Source organism: Lepus europaeus, chromosome X (genome assembly GCF_033115175.1).
Source record: "Lepus europaeus isolate LE1 chromosome X, mLepTim1.pri, whole genome shotgun sequence".
Taxonomy (NCBI): domain Eukaryota; kingdom Metazoa; phylum Chordata; class Mammalia; order Lagomorpha; family Leporidae; genus Lepus; species Lepus europaeus.
Window position 1 is genome coordinate 20329458 of NC_084850.1, and position 20740 is coordinate 20350197.

Consider the following 20740-nt stretch of genomic DNA (forward strand, 5'->3'; position numbering starts at 1 on the left):
TCTAACAACTCCTATATGAGGAATCTAAAATATCCAAAATTACAGGAGGTAATTGTGGTATAGTGGGTTAAGCTGCCACCTGCAATGCCAGCATTCCATATGGGCATGGGTTAAAGTCCTGTCTGCTCCACTTCTGATCCACCTCCCTGGTAATGTGCTTGAGAAAGCAAAGGAAGATGGTTCAAGTGCTTGGGCCCCTGCACCCATGTGGAGACCTGGAAGAAGCTCCTGGTTTGGCCTGGCCCAGCCCTGGCTACTGTATTCCACCAGCAGGTGGAAGTTTCTCTCTGTCTGTTTCTGTCTCTGTCTCTCTCTCCATAACTCTGACTTTCAAATAAAAAAATAAATCTTTAAAAATAGTTGAAATTACAGAAGTAGAGTGTATAATAATGGTTGTTATGGTGGAAGAGAAATATGGAGATGTTAGAGCAAAGTTCAGTTATGTGTGCAGGTGTTGTGGCACAGCAGGTTAAGCCATTGCTTGAGACACCGACATCCTGTATCAGAGTGCAGGTTTGAGTCCTGGATACTTCATGATTCTTATTCAGTTTCCTTTTAATGCCCCTTGAAGGCAACAAATGATGGCCCCAAGTGCTTGGATTTCTGCCACAAATGTGGAAGTCCTTGATGGAGTTTGTGGCTCCTGGCTTTATTCTGATCCAGATGTGGCTGTTGGAAGCATTTAGGGAGTGAACCAGTAGATGGAAAATCAAGATCTCTCTCTCTCTCTCTCTCTCTCTCTCCCCTTTTCAAATAAATACATAAGTAAATAAATAAATATTTGAAAATTTTTCTGTTATGTATGGTGAATAATTGTACAGCAATGTGACTATAGGTAAAAAAAAATTGTATCCCTGAAATTTTCAAAGAAGATTGTTCTTAAGGGCTCTCAACCCCTGCAGAAAGGCAAATGATAACTATGTGAAGTGATGGATATTTTAATTAGCTTACTATTGCGATTATTTCATAATGCATGCATATATCAAAACATTAAGTTGTGTATTTGAGTATATATGACATTTTTGCCAACTATATCTCAATGAAACTAGAGAAGAGGAAAGAATTGTTGTGTGACTCTAATTCTCTTACCTCATTTAGCTGTTCCTTGAGCCCACCAGGCACTCTTGTCTCATGATCTTAGCTCAGCTAGTTGTCTGTCCGCAGACCTCCTCCCCATATAGACGCAAGCCATCACATCACCTGTTTCAAGACTTTGATAAATGTGGTTTCTAGTGAGGTTACCCTAACCTCTCTATTGTGAAATGCCCCAACTCCTTCCCCTGCATTTTGTCACCCCTTGTCCTGCTGTATTTTTTCCATGGAATTTGTCACCTTCCATATGTTCTGTATTTATTCCTGTTTAGTTTTATTCTCTCCCTATTCCTCCTCTCAAGGAAATTACTTCCACAGGGCCAATATTGTTTCTTTTGTATTTACTGATTAATTCCAAACACGAATTCTGTTGTGTGCTTCAGCGTCCAAACAAGTATCTATTGAGTGAATAAATGCTAAGGCGCAATATGGGACGAGTCATTGGCTAGAATGATATGGCAAGGTTAAATAAATGGTGACAATGGTTATCAAATAATGTTATGATGATTTATTGATGGAGAAATAGGATAAAAGAGACTTGGCATCCTTAAAACATTACATAAACACGGGATCTCAACACACACACACACACACACACAGCACACTCACACACACCCTGCATACGGGTATAGAAATGATGACTGGCTGGAGCTCCACTGCCCACAGTGGGGTCAGGGGGTGGGATTTGGTGGATATTAAGGCACAGGCCATATCCCTGAGACCTTTTTTAATGGCGCCCTCCTTGTGCATGGGAGGAGCCACGGTGTTCCCGCTCACTGTTTCCTATTGGCCCCAGAGGCCCAGTTACTGGTCGCTTCACTCCCATTGGCTGTACGGCAGCAGCGTCCAATCCCACAAAAGCTCGCACTGAGTGATGGGAGCAGGAGTACTAGAAAGTTCCTCGGGTGTCTGTATTGGCATCCCTGGCTCTCCAGAGGGACTATTACTAGAATTTGAGTCCTAGCTCTCAGAGGCTGGGGGAGAAAAGTTGGAGGCACATTCCTGAGGCTACTGTGATCCAAGGGAGGGAGGAGGCTTCGTGGTAGTCCGTCAGCTTCGTGTAGTGCCCAGGTCCTTGCTGAAGACGAGACCATGCTCAAGATTCTGAGACGTGTAGTAATCTGCTTCCATCGCAAGAGCCAGGAACCCACCCAGGGGCAGCCAGGGTCCCTGCAAGGTACCTCTCTGTGTGCCCCATGATTCCCTCCCAAGAAACCTCCCCGTGGTGAATTTCTCAACCCTGCTCCAGGAGCACAGATGCGTGAGTGGGCACGGGCGGGGGCGGCTCCATACTGTGCTTGTGCGTGTGTGTGCATGCGTGCGTGTGTGTATCTGAGGTGTCCCAGATGGATGACAGCTATGCTGGCCAGCACCCAAGGCTCCAGTTTCTTCCTCCAAAGTGTAAACAGGCTGACACAGAAAGCGCTGGGGTGCAGCGCCCCTGCCTTTCCCTCTGTCTCCTGCCTTTCCCTTTTTCCAGAAGTGAAACTCCCTCAATTGTGAGTGAATTTGGTTTTGCGTCTCTCATGGGTATTTGGAGCCAAATGAACAAGTCATGTATCTGGTCCCCTAGGAAGGCAGGGGACACATTTACTTTGCTCACTTTGTATCCAGAGTATCCCAGAGTCCAGCACAAAATGGACACTCAGAGAATTGTGAAGGCGTGAATTTTGTTGGGAGGAGTCCAGTTAGATGTGAGCAGGTTGGGGAAGGGGGGTTCAGATAGCATTCCTATTCTGAATTGCATTTATTCTGTTTGGGCCAAGTACTTAGGTGTGCCCCGCACCGGGTAAAGGCAACCAGGGCAGGCAGATCATGAATACAGAAACTCCAGTGACAGAAGTCCTAGCATTACCATGTCGATTTTATGGTGGCTCAGCTAAGAGGGGGCATGCAGCTATCCTGTGGCCCAGAAGATTCATACCAACATTCTGGTCCCTCAACCATTTGCTACCAATAGTCTCCCACCTGTGAAGGCACTGCCCTACACAAGAGAAAATTCCCATGCCTTAAGAGGGTGATATGAAAGAGATTTCTCTTGTGTCAGCAGTATGATCTCTGTAGGAGCCTGCCTTTCTGGTGCTGGCGTGTCCCTGTCGCTTCTCTGTTATCAGAGTTGGAACTCCCAGCAGAGGTGGCATATTCTTAGCAAAGTTTGTCAGAAAGCACCATTTTTCCTACCTTTTAATGTAAATCTCTCACTTCAGTGCCTTTTATTAGCTGTGTTTTTGCCAACAGGGATGCATGGTAGAGTCTTTGACAAATTTTCCTATGCCTGAGGGGCAGTTGTCTCCTCCATCCTTCCTTTTTGTTTTGGTGGTGTAGCAAACAAATTAAACCTGTTTTTCTTGTTGTTGATTTTTTAAAATTTTCTTGGTTTCTTTTTTGTTTGCTTGTGTATGTTTTCATAACCTATTCTTATCAAGATTTTCCCAAGCCATTCTGTCAAGTCGCCACATTTTCTAGATAGGCAGCTGAGTCAGTATGTTTCACAGGTCAGATTATGCAGGCAGAGTGCCTGGGGTCAGATTCCAAACAAAATATTATGTACCAGCTTTGCTTGTTTACAACAAATAGACTCCACTTGACTCAGCTACCCTTTTGAAGTAGACTTAGATGCTCAATATCTTGGTGATATGTTCAAGAGTTTCCAAATGCCACCACACATTATATTGATGAAAATGAAGTTGTATAATAATAGCAGTCATTTCAAGACTTTGCACATGCAGGTATGCTAACAACATTGACACTGTAGCCTGTATAAAATACACACAGTTCTAAGCAGTAGATTTTTATGTGTCAGTTAATGTTCACAACAGAAAGTAGGCAGAAATTGTTATCTACGTCTGGCCTCATGCTGGCAGATGAAAACAGGTGGTTTAAGAAATGTGTTCCGGGTTACAAGGATGGTCAGTGATTGAAACCTTGTCAGTCTACTTTGTGGTTCAGTGCTCTTAATCATGGCTTTCTACTGCCTGTGTGGTGAGGACACAGTGCTGTAGAGAGAAATAGTGAAGCCAGCCTTGGAAGCTGGGCACTCTGTTTCCAGAATCCTGCAAGGTAATCGTTATTCTTTACTATCTATGTCATCTGTATCTCAAGCCAGTTTATTCTGTTTCTAGAAGTAGGTGATTGTTTATCCTATTTTCTCCTGGCAGGACTTTTAATGCAGTGGGTATTTGCTTTTGAAATTACTCAGTATAACCAGTTCTTTACCTACCCCATAGGTGACACCAGATTGAATACTGTCCAGGGATTTGCAACAAGTCTCTATGGTGATTGTGGCTTGATTAACGAGTCCATCCATTTCAGTACTGATCTGACTGGCAATGTGCCTCTGAGGGTTGGACAGAAGGTTGCTGCTGTTGTTGAAGAAGATGAAATATCTCGCAGATTGAAAGCCATCAATGTAAGATTTGGATGAGTTTGGGGACAATCTCTCATCCTGGCACGATTTCAATCTTTTTTTTTTTTTTGTCTATAAAACCAACTTCTCTAATGTGGCTTTACAATGGATGTGGAGAAGAATTTGAAGCCCTGATCCTCTGAAGCTGCAGGATTTTCTGTTCTAATATTTGTAGTGATTTCTGTTTTTTAAAAATAAAAAAAATGTTTATTCTAACATTTAAGCAATATGGTTAACAAGGATAATTATAGGACTCTACACCATCCTATATCGTCCCCTTATTAGATACAAAAATCATTTTCTTTTAAAAATATACAAGTTATTATTTTTACCATAAGTGTTTTTTAAAGATTTTATTTATTTATTTGAGAGTTGAATTACAGACAGAGAGAGGGGTCTTCCATCCACTGGTTCACTCCCCAAATGGTCACAATGGCAGGAGATGGGAGACTACAAAGCCAGGAGTCCAGAGCTTCTTCCAGGTCTCCCATGCAGGTGCAAGGGCCCAAGGACTTGGGCCATCTTCCACTGTGTTCCCAGGCCATAACAGAGCTGATTGGAAGAGGAGCAGCTGGGACTCGAGCCAGCACCTTTATAGGAAGTTGGTGCCACAGGTGGAGGCTTAGCTCACTTACACAACAGCGCTGGCCCCCAAAAATCACTTCATGTAGTATGTATTTTACAGAAATAAAATTACTATCTCAAAATATGTAAATTTTAAACTTTTCAAAAACAGCTTTATTGAGATGTAAGTTGTATATCATAAACTTCTCTATTTTAAGAATAAAACTCAGTGAGTTTTCAAAAATCTGGAGTCATGGAGCTGGTGTTGTGGCACCATGTGTTAAGCTGCTGTTTGTGAAGCTGGCTTCCCATAAGAGCACCTGTTTGAGTCCTGGCTGCTCAACTTCAGATCCAGCTTCCTGCTAATGCACCTGGGAAAGCAGTGGAAGGTGGCTCAAGTGCTTGGGCCCCTGCACCCATGTGGCAGACCTAGATGGAATTCCAGACTCCTGGCTATGTCCTGGACTGTCCCCAGCCATTATGACCATTTGGAAAGTGAACTGAAGGATGAAAGATTGATTTCTACTCTCCCTCCAAGCTTTCTCCCCTCCTTTTCTTCTCTTCCCCCTCCCCTTCCCCTCCTCTTCTCCCCTTCCCTCCTCTTCTTCCCCACCCCTCCCCCTCCCCTCCTCCTCCCCCTTCTCCTTTTCCCTTCCCATTCTTACCCCTTCCCTTTCTCCTACTTCCTCTGTAACTATCTCTTTCAAATAAATAAATAAACCTTTTAAAAGAAGGGTTTGAGTCATGTAACCATCACTACTGTCCAGATATTTAACGTTCCAATAGGTATTGTCAAATTACTCATTACCTATAGTGTCTTTTTAGTTTATTTTTTATTTTATCTGTTTAAAATACCTCTAATCCTGTTTCTTGGCCACACTCATGCAGGAAGAGTATCTTATTTTTTTCTAAGATTTATTTATTCATTTAAAAATAAGAACCACAAAGAGGGAGAGGCAGGCGCAGAGAGAGAAAGAGAAGTTAAAGCCAGGAGCTTTATCTGGGTCTCCCATGAGGGTGTAGAGGCCCAAGCACTTGGGCCATCTTCTGCTGCTTTCCCAGACGCATTAGCAGAGAGCTGGATTGGAAGTGGAGCAGCCAGGAGTGGAACAGGTGCCCATATGGCATGCAGGTGCTGTAGGCAGCAGTTTTACCAGCTATGATACAGTGCCAGCCCCATCTACATTGTATTAATTGACACTGAGCAGTAGGCTGTGAGACTGCCAGTTTGTCAGTACCAGAAAGATAGAATATGATCAACATGAAATATTTGCCAATTGTAGAAGGGTGAAACAGTCTTGTAATTTTTTGGAATTTCTTGAAGTGTTAATGATACCACAAATTTTATTTTCTTAGAAGTATCTATTTATCAGCAATATTATAGCTATTTGTGTCAGGAAAACTAAAGCTTTGAAAATTAATATATGAAGGTTTTGCAGTTTTCAAATGAATATATGAAGGCTTTTCAGGTTTTTTTTTCACTTTGTTTTATGGTGTTCAGTTTTTCTATTCTGTGAATATCTCTGTCTTGTCCATGCAGCCTTAGAGTTATTCCATGTAGCATTAGAGTTATTCCAATTCACAGTTCACACAAATATTCACTTGGCTTTTCCTATGAAAATACTTATTTCTTTACATCGAATTTTTCAGTGGCCCTCCAATGGATTGAAGTGTGCAGACTGAGAGAAGGACCATAACTTGTTCTGCTAATGAACGCATAGTTGTCCCTTCCCACCAAATTGATAAGCCTTTTGGCCCTTGCAGTATTGAAATATCCTTCTATTGTACAATTCATCCTTACAAGGCTTTCAATCTCTTTGCACTCTGTACAGTGTAGTGGTGTTCAAGGGGAGGTGTTTTGATAGAGACTTGGGGGCAGGTTCAGTCTGCAGGGTGGGTGTGAACTTAATGTGGAGTCAGGTAGAGGTCAGAGTGTGCTAGGGTTCACCCACTTGGTTACTGAGAGTAGCGCTGGTGGATGGACAGAGGTAAGCCTGGTGCTTTCTCCTTACATGAGAAGGAAAGGGGAGGGGATAACCATGAGATTCCTATTGACAGCCAGAAATATATTAGTTGATATACAGGAAAAGCAATGATCCAAACAATTTTTAATAACATGGAAAATAATTTGCAACTCAATAGCACATTTTTATCAGAAACCTTGAATAAGAATTCCATCCCTATAAGTTTATCCTGCAGAAATGTATCAGGCACATAGGAACTTTAGTTAGGATACAAAGTAAATATTGAACAATGTGGAATTAGGCCAAGAAGTTATGGAAATCCTCACTCTTTGGGATACCATTTTTCCCTTTCAATAATCTGTTGTTTTATAAGAATTTTTGTGACTATTATGTGTTATTTTAATATTATACACAGTATTAAATTCTGCTTTTAGAATAAGGCACAAATGTTTGTACACAGGCAAAAAGAAACATCTGGAGTAAGGTAAATACCAAAAGGTAGTCAAAGATTCCAATGGAATTATGGATTATGAGGAATCATGTTCTGCTTTGTCCTTATTTGTTTTTAATTCTTATTGCATAGTTAACATATATTTTTTGAGTAAAAATTTTAGATAAGTTTGATGGGTTTTGTCTCCACCTTGTAACTGATTGTCAAGTTTTTTTCTTCCCCAAAATTGTGCTTAAAAACCCCCGGACCACCAGCCCCTTCAGGTTTTGCCTCTCTTGGAGCCCCCCTCCTGGCCACTCTGGCTGAAGGTCTTTGACTCTAGTAAATCTTGCTTTTAAATCTCAAAAAAATTAGATAAAGTATATTGTATGTCCAAAAAACAAAGGTATTTGTACAGCTCTCTATGATACACTCGTAGATATATTAAACCCCAATTTGACTTGGTTATTTAGATCTAGTCTTGATTTGAGATTAGTTTTATGAGTTCATCTTGTGCTTCTGTGTTCTGCACCTTGAATGTTATGCTTTTCCTCCCTGTTCCTCTGTCTTGTGCTTCTTCTTTCATCTTTGTTTCTCTGCTCCTGCCCCATCCCCATTTACCAGCGAAAAACGTTCTCTTCTTTCACAACCCAGCTCAAATTTCACTTCCTCCAAGAAATGCCTCTGTTTCTTCCAATTCCGAAACTTTTTCCCTCTGGAGAATCCCTGAAACCAATTTTTTTTTCTTTTCAACTTTTATTTAATACATATAAATTTCCAAAGTACAACTTTTGAATTATAGCAGCTTTTCCCCCCATAACCTCCTTCCCACCCACAACCATCCCATCTCCCACTCCCTCTCCCATCCCATTCTTCATCATGATTCATTTTCAATTATCTTTATATACAGAAGATCAGCTTAGTATATACTAAGTAAAGATTTCAACAGATTGCACCCACAAAGACACACAAAGTATAGAGAACTGTTTGAGTAGTAGTTTTACCATTAATTCTCATAGTACAACACATTAAGGGCAGAGGTCCTACATGGGGAGCAGGTGCACAGTGACTCCCGTTGTTGATTTAACAATTGACACTCTTATTTATGACGTCAGTAATCACCCGAGGTTCTTGTCATGAGCTGCCAAGGTTATGGAAGCCTCTCGAGTTCACCAACTCCGATCTTATTTAGACCAGGCCATAGTCAAAGTGGAAGTTATCTCCTCCCTTCAGAGAAAGGTACTGCCTTCTTTGATGGCCCATTCTTTCTGCTGGGATCTCACTCACAGAGATCTTTCATTTAGGTCATTTTTTTTTTGCCATAATGTCTTGGCTTTCCATGCCTGCAAAACTCTCATGGGCTTTTTAGCCAGATCTGAATGCCTTAAGGGTTGATTCTGAGGCCAGAGTGCTGTTTAGGACATCTGCCCTTCTATGAGTCTGCTGTGTATCCTACTTCCCATGTTGGATTGTTCTCTCTTTTCAGTTATATCAGTTAGTATTTGCAGACACTAGATCTTGTTTATGTGATCCCTTTGACTCTTAATCCTATCATTATGATCAATTATGAACTGAAACTTATCACTTTGACTAGTGAAATGGCATTGGTACATGCCACCTTGATGGGATTGAATTGGAATCCCCTGGCACGTTTCTAACTCTACCGTTTGGGGCAAATCTGAGTGAGCATATGCCGAATTGTACATCTCTTCTCTCTCTCTCTTTTTCCCACTCTTATATTTAACAGGGATCACTTTTCAGTTAAATTTAAACACCTAAGAATAATTGTGTGTTAATTAAAGAGTTCAACCAATTTTTAAACTTTTTAATATCTCCTATCAGAATTTGCTTAGAACTAGTTACTTTTCCCTTTTACCTTCCTCCCCTTTAAATTGTAAACTCATAGAGGGCATGGACAGGCCACTTGCCATAATTTAATCTACCGCTATGAATACATTAAACTACAGCATGCAATTAACATTTTGGATGCATTTTAACTATATAATCAATGGTTTTATTTTTAGCACCGTCTCATATCTATGATCTATTTGGCATGTGAGATATATTCACTACTGTTGAGGATGATTGTCTAAAATATGTCTTAAAGAATTATCTTTTCCACATCTAAGTTATTAGTCTTAAATGTTCCTTATATTTGAAGTAATTGTTTCTTTTTATCACAGGTGGATGCAATCTCTGATAATTTCATTGACTCTGGACTGTCACCTCCCAGAATTAGAGTCTTAATTGCCTGTGTCACCTCTGTAAAGAAAAATGGTTTCTGTGTTAATAAAAATACTAACTGCTCCCTAGACATTGTTTCTGAAGGTAGGAGTTCCATTTTTAGAATAATGCAATATTTATTTTTTAAGGATTTTAGCACTAGAACAAATTGTAGCACATGCTTGGTTGTAGTCTGTGGCTCCTAAAAAATTGAGGAGGACCCTTGGACATGAAAATAATATATGATAGGAGGACAATTAGGTTGTATTTATAATAGTTCCTGATATCAATTGTTATGTGTGAATGCAGTCAGTAATGTTTACATGTGTCTTTAATTCATATAAGTATTTAATTACTAATCAATAAAAAAATCCCACAGTTATATAGAAGATAATTTTTCAACCAAAACAGATAGCTCAAAAGGGAAGTTTAGGGATAATTTTGTGACTTAGGGTGTGTGTGTATCAGATATCCACTGTTGAATCATTTTTATAGTAAACTCCTTAATTAATTAATTAATTAATTCATTTTTAAAGATTTATTTATTTATTTTAAAGACAGAGTTACAGAGAGAGGGGGGAGACAGAAAGAAATTTAGAGACAGAAAGAGAGAAATCTTCCACCCACCCACTGATTCACTTTCCAAATGGCTGCAACAGCCTGGGCTGGGCCAGGCCAAAGCCAGGAGCCAGGAACTTCTTCCATGTCTCTCATGTGATGGAAGAGCCCAGGAACATGGGCCATCTTCTGCTTTCCTATGCACATTAGCAGAGAGCTGGATCAGAAGTGGAGCAAGTGGGGCTTGAATTAGCATCTATATGGGATGCCGGCATTGCAGGTGGCAGCTTAACCCACTATGCCACAATGCCAGCTCCCCATTGGTGAATTCCATGGGTAATTAGCAGCTATGTTCTGAGAGTTGGGCTCTAAACAACACTATATTTTGTGAGTGCTTTGTGAGCCTAACACAGCTATCAAGTGCCTCAGGTACAAAAATGTCAAAATAGGATTCCCACTTGAGCTTTGTTTTAAGATACTCACTCTGTTTTGTTGAGAAAAGATTATGTGGGAAAAGGATGGATTTAGGAAAGTGGTTAGGAAGACACTGCAAGGGTTATGGAGAGTTGGAGGAAGTGATAGAAGCACAGGCTTGGAGGAAGCATTTGATACTTGATATAAGCTGATGTTTGAGATGAAAGTGTTGGCTACTGGATTGGACCTTCAGTTTGAAGGAAGGGGGATAATTAATTTAATATGTCTTTTCTTCTCAGTTTTATTGCTTATGATTGAAAAAATATTGTATATTTAGTGTAAACAACCTGATTTTTTGGTATTTTTAACTATTGTGAAATGATTACCACAATCAAATTGATTAATACATCCACCTTCTCCCGTAGTTACCATTTTATTTCTTGTGGTGGGAAAGACATGAGATCTACTGTCTCAGCAAATTTGAATTTTACAGCATGTCACTAGAGTTACCTTGGGTCTCCAATATTAATTCATTTTATACTGAAGGTTTGTATTCTTGGACCAATAACTCTTGTTCCGCACCCCCCCACACACACACACACTGCCTGCATTCTGGTAACTACAATTCTGAGGGCTTATTGAGATCCTCAGGGGATTGCACAGTGGTTCTCACCATATGTCTGATAGTGATAGCCCTCATGTTTTGCTTTGCTCTTAATAGAATCAATACATCTCAGGTAGAAGTTTCTCAACCATTTTCAGTGGACTGAACTTGAGGCCTCAAAAGTTGGGGAAGTTTGTTTCTCATCCTACTCTCCTTTCCCCTGCAAGGAGCCAGAGAATTCACTCTCCATACTGAGCAGTGTTTGTGTGGGGGATGGGATGATTCAGACAAGATGAAACCCTCTTGTCTCTGGTTTTTTTCTTCCAGTTGTTGCTATAGGTTCTCAAGTAGAATCTTGAGGTCTTTTGGAGATATTTTCCTTCACAGATAGCTGTCCAGTTGCTGACCTTTGTTGTGGGAAGGAAGATTTGGCATCTTACTAATGTCACTCTATTCCTACCAGTAACTTCAACGTTTTTGGTTTGAGTAATGGTAAGGATGGAGTTGTCAATTTGAGAAGTGCAAGATAAGAGCAAAATTTAATGAATGAGAAGAATAGCAGTGACTCAGCTTTGGACGTGTTAAATTTGCCTGGTCATTTGGATAATGGAATCTGAGCTTGGTAACAGCTGAATATATGTATATTTTGGAGTCATCAACCCATAGATATTATATAAAGTCATATAAAATATGTATATATATAAATACATGTATGTATACATAGAAATACACATGTATATGTGTGTGGAAAGAGAAAGAGAGAGAGAAATGAAAGACAGAGAAAAGGCATCTTCTGTCATTCTACAGTGCTGGGTCATAGGGTAAACAAACGTTTGACTTTGTGCACATTATCAGATTAATAGAGTGGTTGTGCCAATTTACACTCCCACCTGCATTGTTTGAGATTTCCGGTTGCTTTAGATTCCTGGCCTGATATGTTTATATCCTCTGACTCACTTTTAACATACTGTAAAATTGTATTTGAAACTCTTTGTTTATAAACGTCAAATGTAATATACATATGTAAGAGTTCATCAGCTGACCAAAATACCTAGGAGAAATTGATTCATTCTTATAGTAGCAATATTTACTGGTGTTACTGATCTTAATAGGAGTCAAAATTTATTTAGTGGTTACTATCTACCTGGATTTTTTTCTGTGAGTTTCACACATATTGAATAATTGTTACAGCACATCTATGTCATGAAGACTACTGTTGTACTTCTCATTTCATTTACAAAGAAAATGAGACGCAAATTTAGCAACTTGATAAGTTTGCAAACTAAGTGCCAGTATCAATATTTGACTGGAGGTAGTGGGTTCACACTTATGCTCTTACCTATATTCTTGACTTCTTCTCTAGAACGAGTTGTGAATGCAACCAATTGTTTAATAAATCTGCTCAAATAAAATTGTCAGTACAGGAGAGTCAATGTCTTCTGCACGATAACCTTCTTTTCCAATGGAAAGATTTACATGTGTCCATTTAAACACATATAAAATGTACTTTATATTAAATGTAAGCATTTTAGCAATTTTAATGACAAAACTTGTGAATTTAACAAGACCTATATAAGAGATAATGTAACTCAAAATTTTCTGTGGCTCTTGTAGGTTTTGTGCCTTATAAAGGTGACTGGCTAGAAGTTGAGTATTCCATCCAGCCAGGCTCCTCCAAAATCAGGGCACACTCAGCAAAGCCTGTGAACTATAAGCATGTGGATGAGGTAATTTGTTTCCATATTTCATTTTTCATTTCATATTCATTTCTGCCAGTCCTTCATTTAGTGATAATTTTTAAGGTTTATTTCATGTATTTAAAAGTCAGAGTGAAAGAGGTGGGGGGAGACACACACACATACAGGGAGATAGGGAGAAAGGGGTAAGGGAGAGGGAGAGAGAAAGAGAAAGGCAGAGAAAAAAAGAGAGAGAGAGAGAGATCTGCCATCTTTTGATTCACTCCCCAAATGGCCACAAATGGCTGAGATCGGGCCAGACAGAAGTCAGTAGCCAGGAGCTTCATCTGGGTCTCTCACGTGGATGGCAGTAACTCAAGTTCTTGGGCCATCATTGACTGCCTTCTGAGGTGTGCCTTAGCAGGAAGCTGAATTGGAAGCAGAGCAGCCAGGTCTCTTACCAGTGCTCTGATATGGAATGGCAAGGCAGTAGCTTAATCCACTGCACCACAACACCAGGCTGTAATGATAATTTTTGTTCCCCCAAATCTCTTGGGTGTTCTGGGAAATATATAAGATAGGAGAAAGTACATTTCTTATCAAAGAGGGGCTTACTACTGAACTGCCAATATATCTAAAAGGAGATAAACTTTAAGAATTCAGTTTATCTGAGAGGCAGAGAGAGTAGGAGTGAAAGCATCCAAGTGAGAGAAGTATCCTATCTGCTAGTTTACTCCCCCAGTGCCTGTAACAGCTGAGGCTGAGTCTTGTCTGGGCTGTAACTGGCCTAAGGCCTGAGCCAGGGAATGGGAATATAATCCAGATCTTTCATGTGGGTAGTAGGAATCCAATTACTTGAGTCATTGCCTTACTTCCCAGAGTGTGCATTGGTAGGAAGTTGAGTCAGGAGCTCAGGCATTTCAATATGGGACAGACTTTTTTTTAAATTTATTTTTCACTTGAGAGGCAGAGTTGGAGAGAGAGACAGAGACAGAGACAGAGACAGAGAGACAGAGAAATCTTCCATAGGCTGGTTCACTCCCGAAATGGCTGCAACAACTGTGGATATCCCAGGCCAAAGCCAGGAGCCAGGAGCTTCTTCCAGGTCTTCCACGTGGGTGCAGTGGCCCAAGCACTTGGGTTATCCTCCACAGCTTTCCCAGGCCATAACAGAGAGCTGGATTGAAAGTGGAAGCAGCTGGGACTCAAACCGGTGCCCATATGGGATGCCAGTGCTTCAGGCAGCGGCTTTAACTTGCTGAGCCACAGCATCGGCTCTGGGACACAAGCAAATTCAACAACCTTAGCTAAATTCCTATTCCTGGAACTAGGAATTAGAAAATAATGTAGAACATATATTACTTAAGTTCTAAATTATGTAGTTTTTTGAGTGTTAGAAAATGTTACTGGGGGGGGCAGTGCTGTGGCGTAGCGGGTAAAGCCTCTGCCTGCAGTGCTGGCATCCCATATGGGCGCTGGTTCTAGTCGTCTGTTCCACTTCTGATCCAGCTCTTTACTATGACCTGGGAAAGCAGTAGAAGATGGCCCAAGTCCTTGGGCCCCTGCACCCACGTGGGAAACCCAGAAGAAGCTCCTGGCTCCTGGCTTCGGATCAGCACAGCTCTGGCCATTGTGGCCAACTGGGGAGTGAAGCAGCGGATGGAAGACCGATCTCTCTCTCTCTCTCTCTCTCTCTCTCTCTCTCTCTCTGCCTCTCCTTTTCTCTCTGTGTAACTATGACTTTCAAATACATAAATAAATCTTTAAAAAGAAACAAAAGAAAATATTACTGGGATATTCTGAAAATAACAGTAAGAAAAACAATTTGTATGCTAGACAATTGTTGGGAAAAATGAATGGAAGGGGTTGTGGTATTTGAAAGTTTATCAGTAAAAACTATGATCTGAGTGGTGGAGTCTGAAATTAAGAAGGAAATTCTATTTTAACAAATTACAGACAAAATAATGAGTGTAAAATTTGACAGAAGGAGCAGGGAAAAATGATAGTCTTCTTATCACCACATCCCTTTCTCATTCAAACTTTCACTCTCTCAGCATTGATTATGAAGGCTATGAACACCATAATATGTACAGCAAGTTTCTCAATGGAACCAAGGCTCCCGCCCTACAGATTGTGATTTAATAGGTATGAGGTGGTGTGTGGCATAGATGTGTTTACAAAGCACTCTGGGTGTTCACCATGTGGCAGCCAGGTTTGGAATCACTGGTGGGCATGGAGTGACCTACAGTCACTCCATACATACAGCCAGAGGGAAGATGTGCAGAGTAGGAAATTGTGCATGATGCTTTCACATAATCATTTCATCACTTGCCTCTACAGGTCTACATTACTAGTTTAAATGGAAGAAATGGTGTGATAGAGCATACTATCTTTTTCAACTTGGATTCTCTGACACTTCCTGATGGATATGTACCTCACATCTATGATGTCATCAATGTGATCATGATAGAGAGCACTCAGCCGTGCTATAATTGGAGGGCAGTTTCTATCATCCCAGTGCAAATGGTGTAATAGCATCACCTTTTTATTCTCTGTTGATCCATTCTTCTAGGAGCAGTAAAGGGTCTTATTCAGTTGAAACACTCAATTTAGTAATCCTAAATAGTATTTAAATATGACTGTTATGTAAATACAATTAAGAAACTGGCTAGTTCACTTGGAACCATAAACCCACTTTAGGGAAGTGTATTGACAATTTAAAAGCATGTCAAAGCTTGCTAGATACTGTAATAAAGGAGTTCCGTCATCTATACAATTGACAAAATAGTTAGGTGTATTTTTCTATGTCCCTTCTTCTTCACAAAGGCAGGACATTTTGGGTCTGTTTAGTCATTGATGCATCACAGAGCACTTTGAATGGTGCTTGTCAGACACTAGGGGCAGATTAAATGACATTAAATTCAATGAATGTGTGGTCTGGCCAAAAATGATGTTTTGCTGTGGTTAACTCATCATCTGTTTTGTAGGAATAAAATTGTTAAGCAACTCATTAAGACTTCAGTTGATTTTGTTTACCAAAATTATCCACACTCCCTGGATTTTGTTGCATGCAAGCCCCAAGGTGGAGAGGTGCAGCCCAGCACCACAGATGAATCAGGAAGCAAACCAAGAGCCAATAGAAGGAAGGAGAAGCTACTTACTCTTGGGCAATTATGGTATTAAAAAATCCCACTAGTATACACTCCATGAAAAGTTGTCCTTCTTTCTTCAGAAACAGTTCATTTAACCAGGTAACTCACTTAGGAGAAGAGGTGCATTCAGACCTATTGGGAATCACTGGATAGTGTCTCTGAGATCACCTCCAGTCTTAGGATCTAGCAGGAACTCCCTAGCCTGTGAATAAACAAAGTTTCATTCAGTTTGCTTTAGAGGTCTTGTGGGGCTTCCCAACCATTCTGTGGTTAATTCTCCAGTTAAATGGAACATAGGAGTGAATGTCCTATAGGATTATATAGGCTTTTACTCATGAGTTCAACTCACAATTACTTATTGATTCACGTTTATGTGCTGAACACCATTCTAGGCATCGAAAATATAGCCTCGGGGCCAGTGCTGTGGCTTATCGGGTAAAGTCGCTACCTGCAGTGCGGCATCCCATATTGGCGCCAGTTCGAGTCCTGGCTGCTCCACTTCCGATCCAGCTCTCTGCTATGGCCTGGGAAAGCAGTAGATGATGGTTCAAGTCCTTGGGCCCCTGCACCCACTTGGGAGACCCAGAAGAAGGTCCTGGCTCCTGGCTTCGTATCAGCTCACCTCTGGCCATTGCATCCAACTGGGGAGTGAGCCATTGAATGGAAGACCTCTCTCTCTCCCTGGTTCTACCTCTCTCTCTGTCTTTCAAATAAATAAAATACATCTTTTTTTAAAAGAAGAAAATATAGCCTGAAAGCAAAAGGACAAAATTCTGGGTCCTCATGTAACTGCCTTCTGATAATGGTTCCTTGGTTTCTTTCCCCAGGAAGCAGGAATTCCTGGGTTATAAAGGCGAAAGTGGAAGCTATGACAGCTCAGGCCCCCTATAGAAGATGTCAATCTAAATCAGCCAGCTCAGTTCATTTAGGGATAAATGCAATGAAGAGAGGGAAATAAGATAATGCTGCTGAGCAAGGGTTGCTGACTATGGCCAAATCTGGCCTGCTGTCCAAAAACTGTCTTTAAAATTGAAGTTCTTACATACTTGGAACCTGATTAGGACCCAGTACATTGTTTCTGCTGCTCTTATCATGATTATGTTACTATCGTTATTAATAGAAGTATTTTGAAATCTTTTATGATGATGGTGGTTTCATCTACTAATTCTTGTATTTCTAATGGTGCTGCTTGGCCATTTCACTGCTGTATGAGATGCATAGTAGTTTATATCTTTCTTATGGATATGTTTTGTGAGTATATATACCCCCTCTGTCGTGTTTAATGTGCAGTTATTTGATTTGTTTCATCAAACTTTTAAAATGCTATTCCATTAGCCATTTCTCCAAAGATTCCTGATCTTTATCTTCCAATTTTTAAATAGTATTAAAATACAGATAGTATAAAATTTACCACTTTAATCATTTTAAGTGTACAGTTCAGTGGCATTAAATGTTTAATAATTTTGCACAATCATCACAACCATCCATATCCAGAACCATTTACATCTTACAAAACTGATACTCTGTGCCTGTTAAGCAATTACCCCCAGCTCCTGGCACCGACAACCGCCATCCTAGTTTCTGTCTCTATGATTTTGATTACTCTTAGTATCTCATATAAATGGAATCATATGATTTGTTCTTTTGTGATTGGTTTATTTCATTTAGTGTGATGTCCTCTGGGTTCATCCATAAAATAATTTCTTTCATTTTTAAGGCCGAATAATAGTCAATTGTGCACACACCATTTTTGCTTATTCATTCATCTATCCATGAACATTTGAGTTGCTTCCATTTTTTTCACCTGTTTTGAATAATATTAGGAACTGGGTGTACCAATATCTCTTTGAGAGCCTGCTTTCAATTCTCTTGGGAATACACCAGGAATTAGAACTTCGGTAACTTTCTCTCTGTCTCTCTCTCTCTCTGTCCACTCTGCCTGTCAAAAAAAAAAAAAAAGAATTTCGGTACCATAAGGTCCTATCCTTGGGTGTGTCCCCAGAGTGTCCATGTATAGCAAGCTTGCTTCCCACTTTGGTGATGTTAACAAGTTATGGGAAATTTAAGAGGGGGAGCCTGATGGAAGGTCATTAGGAGTGCTGTTCCCAGTAGGAATTAATTTAGTTCTCTAATCCAGCTCCCTGCTGATGTACCTAGGGAAGCAGTGGAGGATGGCCCAAGTGCTTGGGCCCCTGCACCCATGTGGGAGACCTGGAAGAAGCTCCTGGCTCCTGGTTTCAGATCAGCCCAGCTCAGGCCATTGTTTCCTTTTGGGGAGTGAACCAGCAGATGAAAGACCTCTCTCTCTGTCTCTATCTCTCTTTGTAACTCTGTCTTTCAAATAAATAAAATAATTTTTTTAAAAAAAGAAGTGTATCTCTTTATGTTGTAGATTATATCCTTTACTATGCTGAAGCTTCTTAGTTTGATAGAATTTTATTTTTCAGTTTTTGCTTTTTCTGCCTGAGCTTTTTGGGTCTGGATGGTATCTTTTGGTACACAAATTTTAACAATTTTTATTAAAGTCCAATTTGTCTTTTTTTCTTTTCTTTTTTTTTTTTGACAGGCAGAGTGGACAGTGAGAGAGAGAGAGACAGAGAGAAAGGTCTTCCATTTTGCCGTTGGTTCACCCTCCAATGGCCACCACGGCCAGCGCACTGAGGCCGGCGCACCAAGCTGATCCGAAGGCAGGAGCCAGGTGCTTCTCCTGGTCTCCCATGTGGGTGCAGGGCCCAAGCACTTGGGCCATCCTCCACTACACTCCCTGGCCACAGCAGAGAGCTGGCCTGGAAGAGGGGCAACCAGGACAGAATCCAGTGCCCCGACTGGGACTAGAACCCGGTGTGCCGGCGCCACAAGGCAGAGGATTAGCCTGTGCCTTTGGTGACATGTCCAAAATATAATTGCCATGTGCAATATCATGAAACGTTTGTCCTGTTTTCTTCAGAGTGTTATAATTCTATGTCTTACATTGTTAGGTCTTCAATTCATTTTGAGTTAATGTGTGTGTTTGGTGTTAGATAAGATTCCACCTTCATTTATTTGTATATGGATATTCAGTTTACCCAATACCATTTGTAGAAAAGAATGTCCTTTCCCCCACTGAATGGTCTTTCCCTTCACATATAAGTATTTTTGAATTTCCCTTGTTGGTTCTTCTTGCATCCACTGATTATTTAAGCATGTGTGGTTTAACATCCGCATACATATGTAGATTTTCAAAGGTTACTCATGTTATTGATTTCTATTTTCACCCCATTATGGTTGGAGAATATATCATACTTCATCCTTTAAAAATTATTGAGTTTTAGTTTGTGGCCTAATGCATAGTCTTTTCTGTAAACTGTCCTCCGTGTACTTGAGAATAATGTGTGTGTTGTTATTGGGTACAGTCATCTATGCAGGTCTGCTATATCTAGCTGGGCTTTTGAGTTACATCCCCTGTTTCCTTATTTAACTTCTGCTTGGTTGTTATAGCCTTGTTTGATCATGGGATATTGATCCCAATTGTTATTGTAGAACTGTCTGTTTCTCCCTTCAGTTCTGTCATTATCTGCTTTATATACTTTGATACTCTATTATTAAGTACATAATGCTTAGAATCAATACATCTTTATTATATTGAACCAATTATTAATATGTAATGTCCTTCTTTATCTCTTGAAACGATTTTATTTGAAGTCTACCTCATCTGTTAATATAGTATAGTCACTCCTGCTCTCTTTTGCTACTATTTACAGGCAATATCTTTATTCATCATTTCACTTTTAACCAATTTGTTTTTGGATCCAAGGTGAATGTCTTGTAGACAGTGTAAATTTTCACTATGCATTTTTATTCATTGTGCTAATTTATGTCTTTTTATTTATGTGTTTAATCCATTAAATTTAAAGTCTACAAAAAGATTTATTTTGTTATTTGTTTTCTATATTCCTTATAGCCTTTTTGGTGCTCTTTTTCTGCATTACTGTGTTATTGAATTTTTTGTTTGGCAGTGAAATGTATAAATTCCTTTCTCATTTCCTTTTGTGTATATTCAATAGCTATTTTCTTTTTACTGACCATGCAGACTTATTTTACATTGCAAAGTTGTAGCACTCTAATTTGTATCTATACCAGTTTAACCTTAATAATTTACAAAAAGCTTCATCATCACAGCTCCATCCTCATCCCCTTTGGGTTGTTGATGTCACAAACTATCATCCTTATACATTGTGTGCCCGAAACCACAAGCTAATAATTCTTTTTAAGCATTAATCTTAAATTATGTGTAAAACAAAATTAGGAGTAACAAAGTAAAATTCCAACAATCCAAACTGTTATAGTAGTAGTGTTTTTTATTTTAAAGCTTATTTTATTTATTTGAAAGGATGAGAGATTGAGGGAAAGAAATTGATTTCCTATCTGCTGATTCACTACTCAAATGCCCACAACAGCTGAGGCTTGATCAGGCTGAATCCAGGAGCCAGAAATTAAATCTAGTTACCCTGTGTGGGTGATAGGGACCTAACTACTGCCATCACCCTGCATTCTAGGACATGCATTCTTGGTAGGAAGGTGAAAGGGGGAACAGAGCTAAGACTTGAACCCAGGCACTCCAAAAGGAATGTGGGCATTCTTTTAAAAAATACTTATTTTATTTATTGGAAAGGCAGAG

The 20740-nt window shown here is 39.9% G+C and overlaps 1 protein-coding gene across 1 annotated transcript; it reads left to right on the forward strand.

Moving 5' to 3' along the window:
* Positions 1–2184: 2184 nt before the first annotated feature.
* LOC133752497 (cancer/testis antigen 55-like) lies at positions 2185–15463 on the forward strand. Its single transcript, XM_062183000.1, has 5 exons — positions 2185–2269; positions 4251–4501; positions 9640–9784; positions 12870–12982; positions 15272–15463. Exons 1-5 carry the CDS (start codon positions 2185–2187, stop codon positions 15461–15463), a joined length of 786 nt encoding a protein of 261 aa, XP_062038984.1.
* The last annotated feature ends 5277 nt before the right edge of the window (positions 15464–20740 follow it).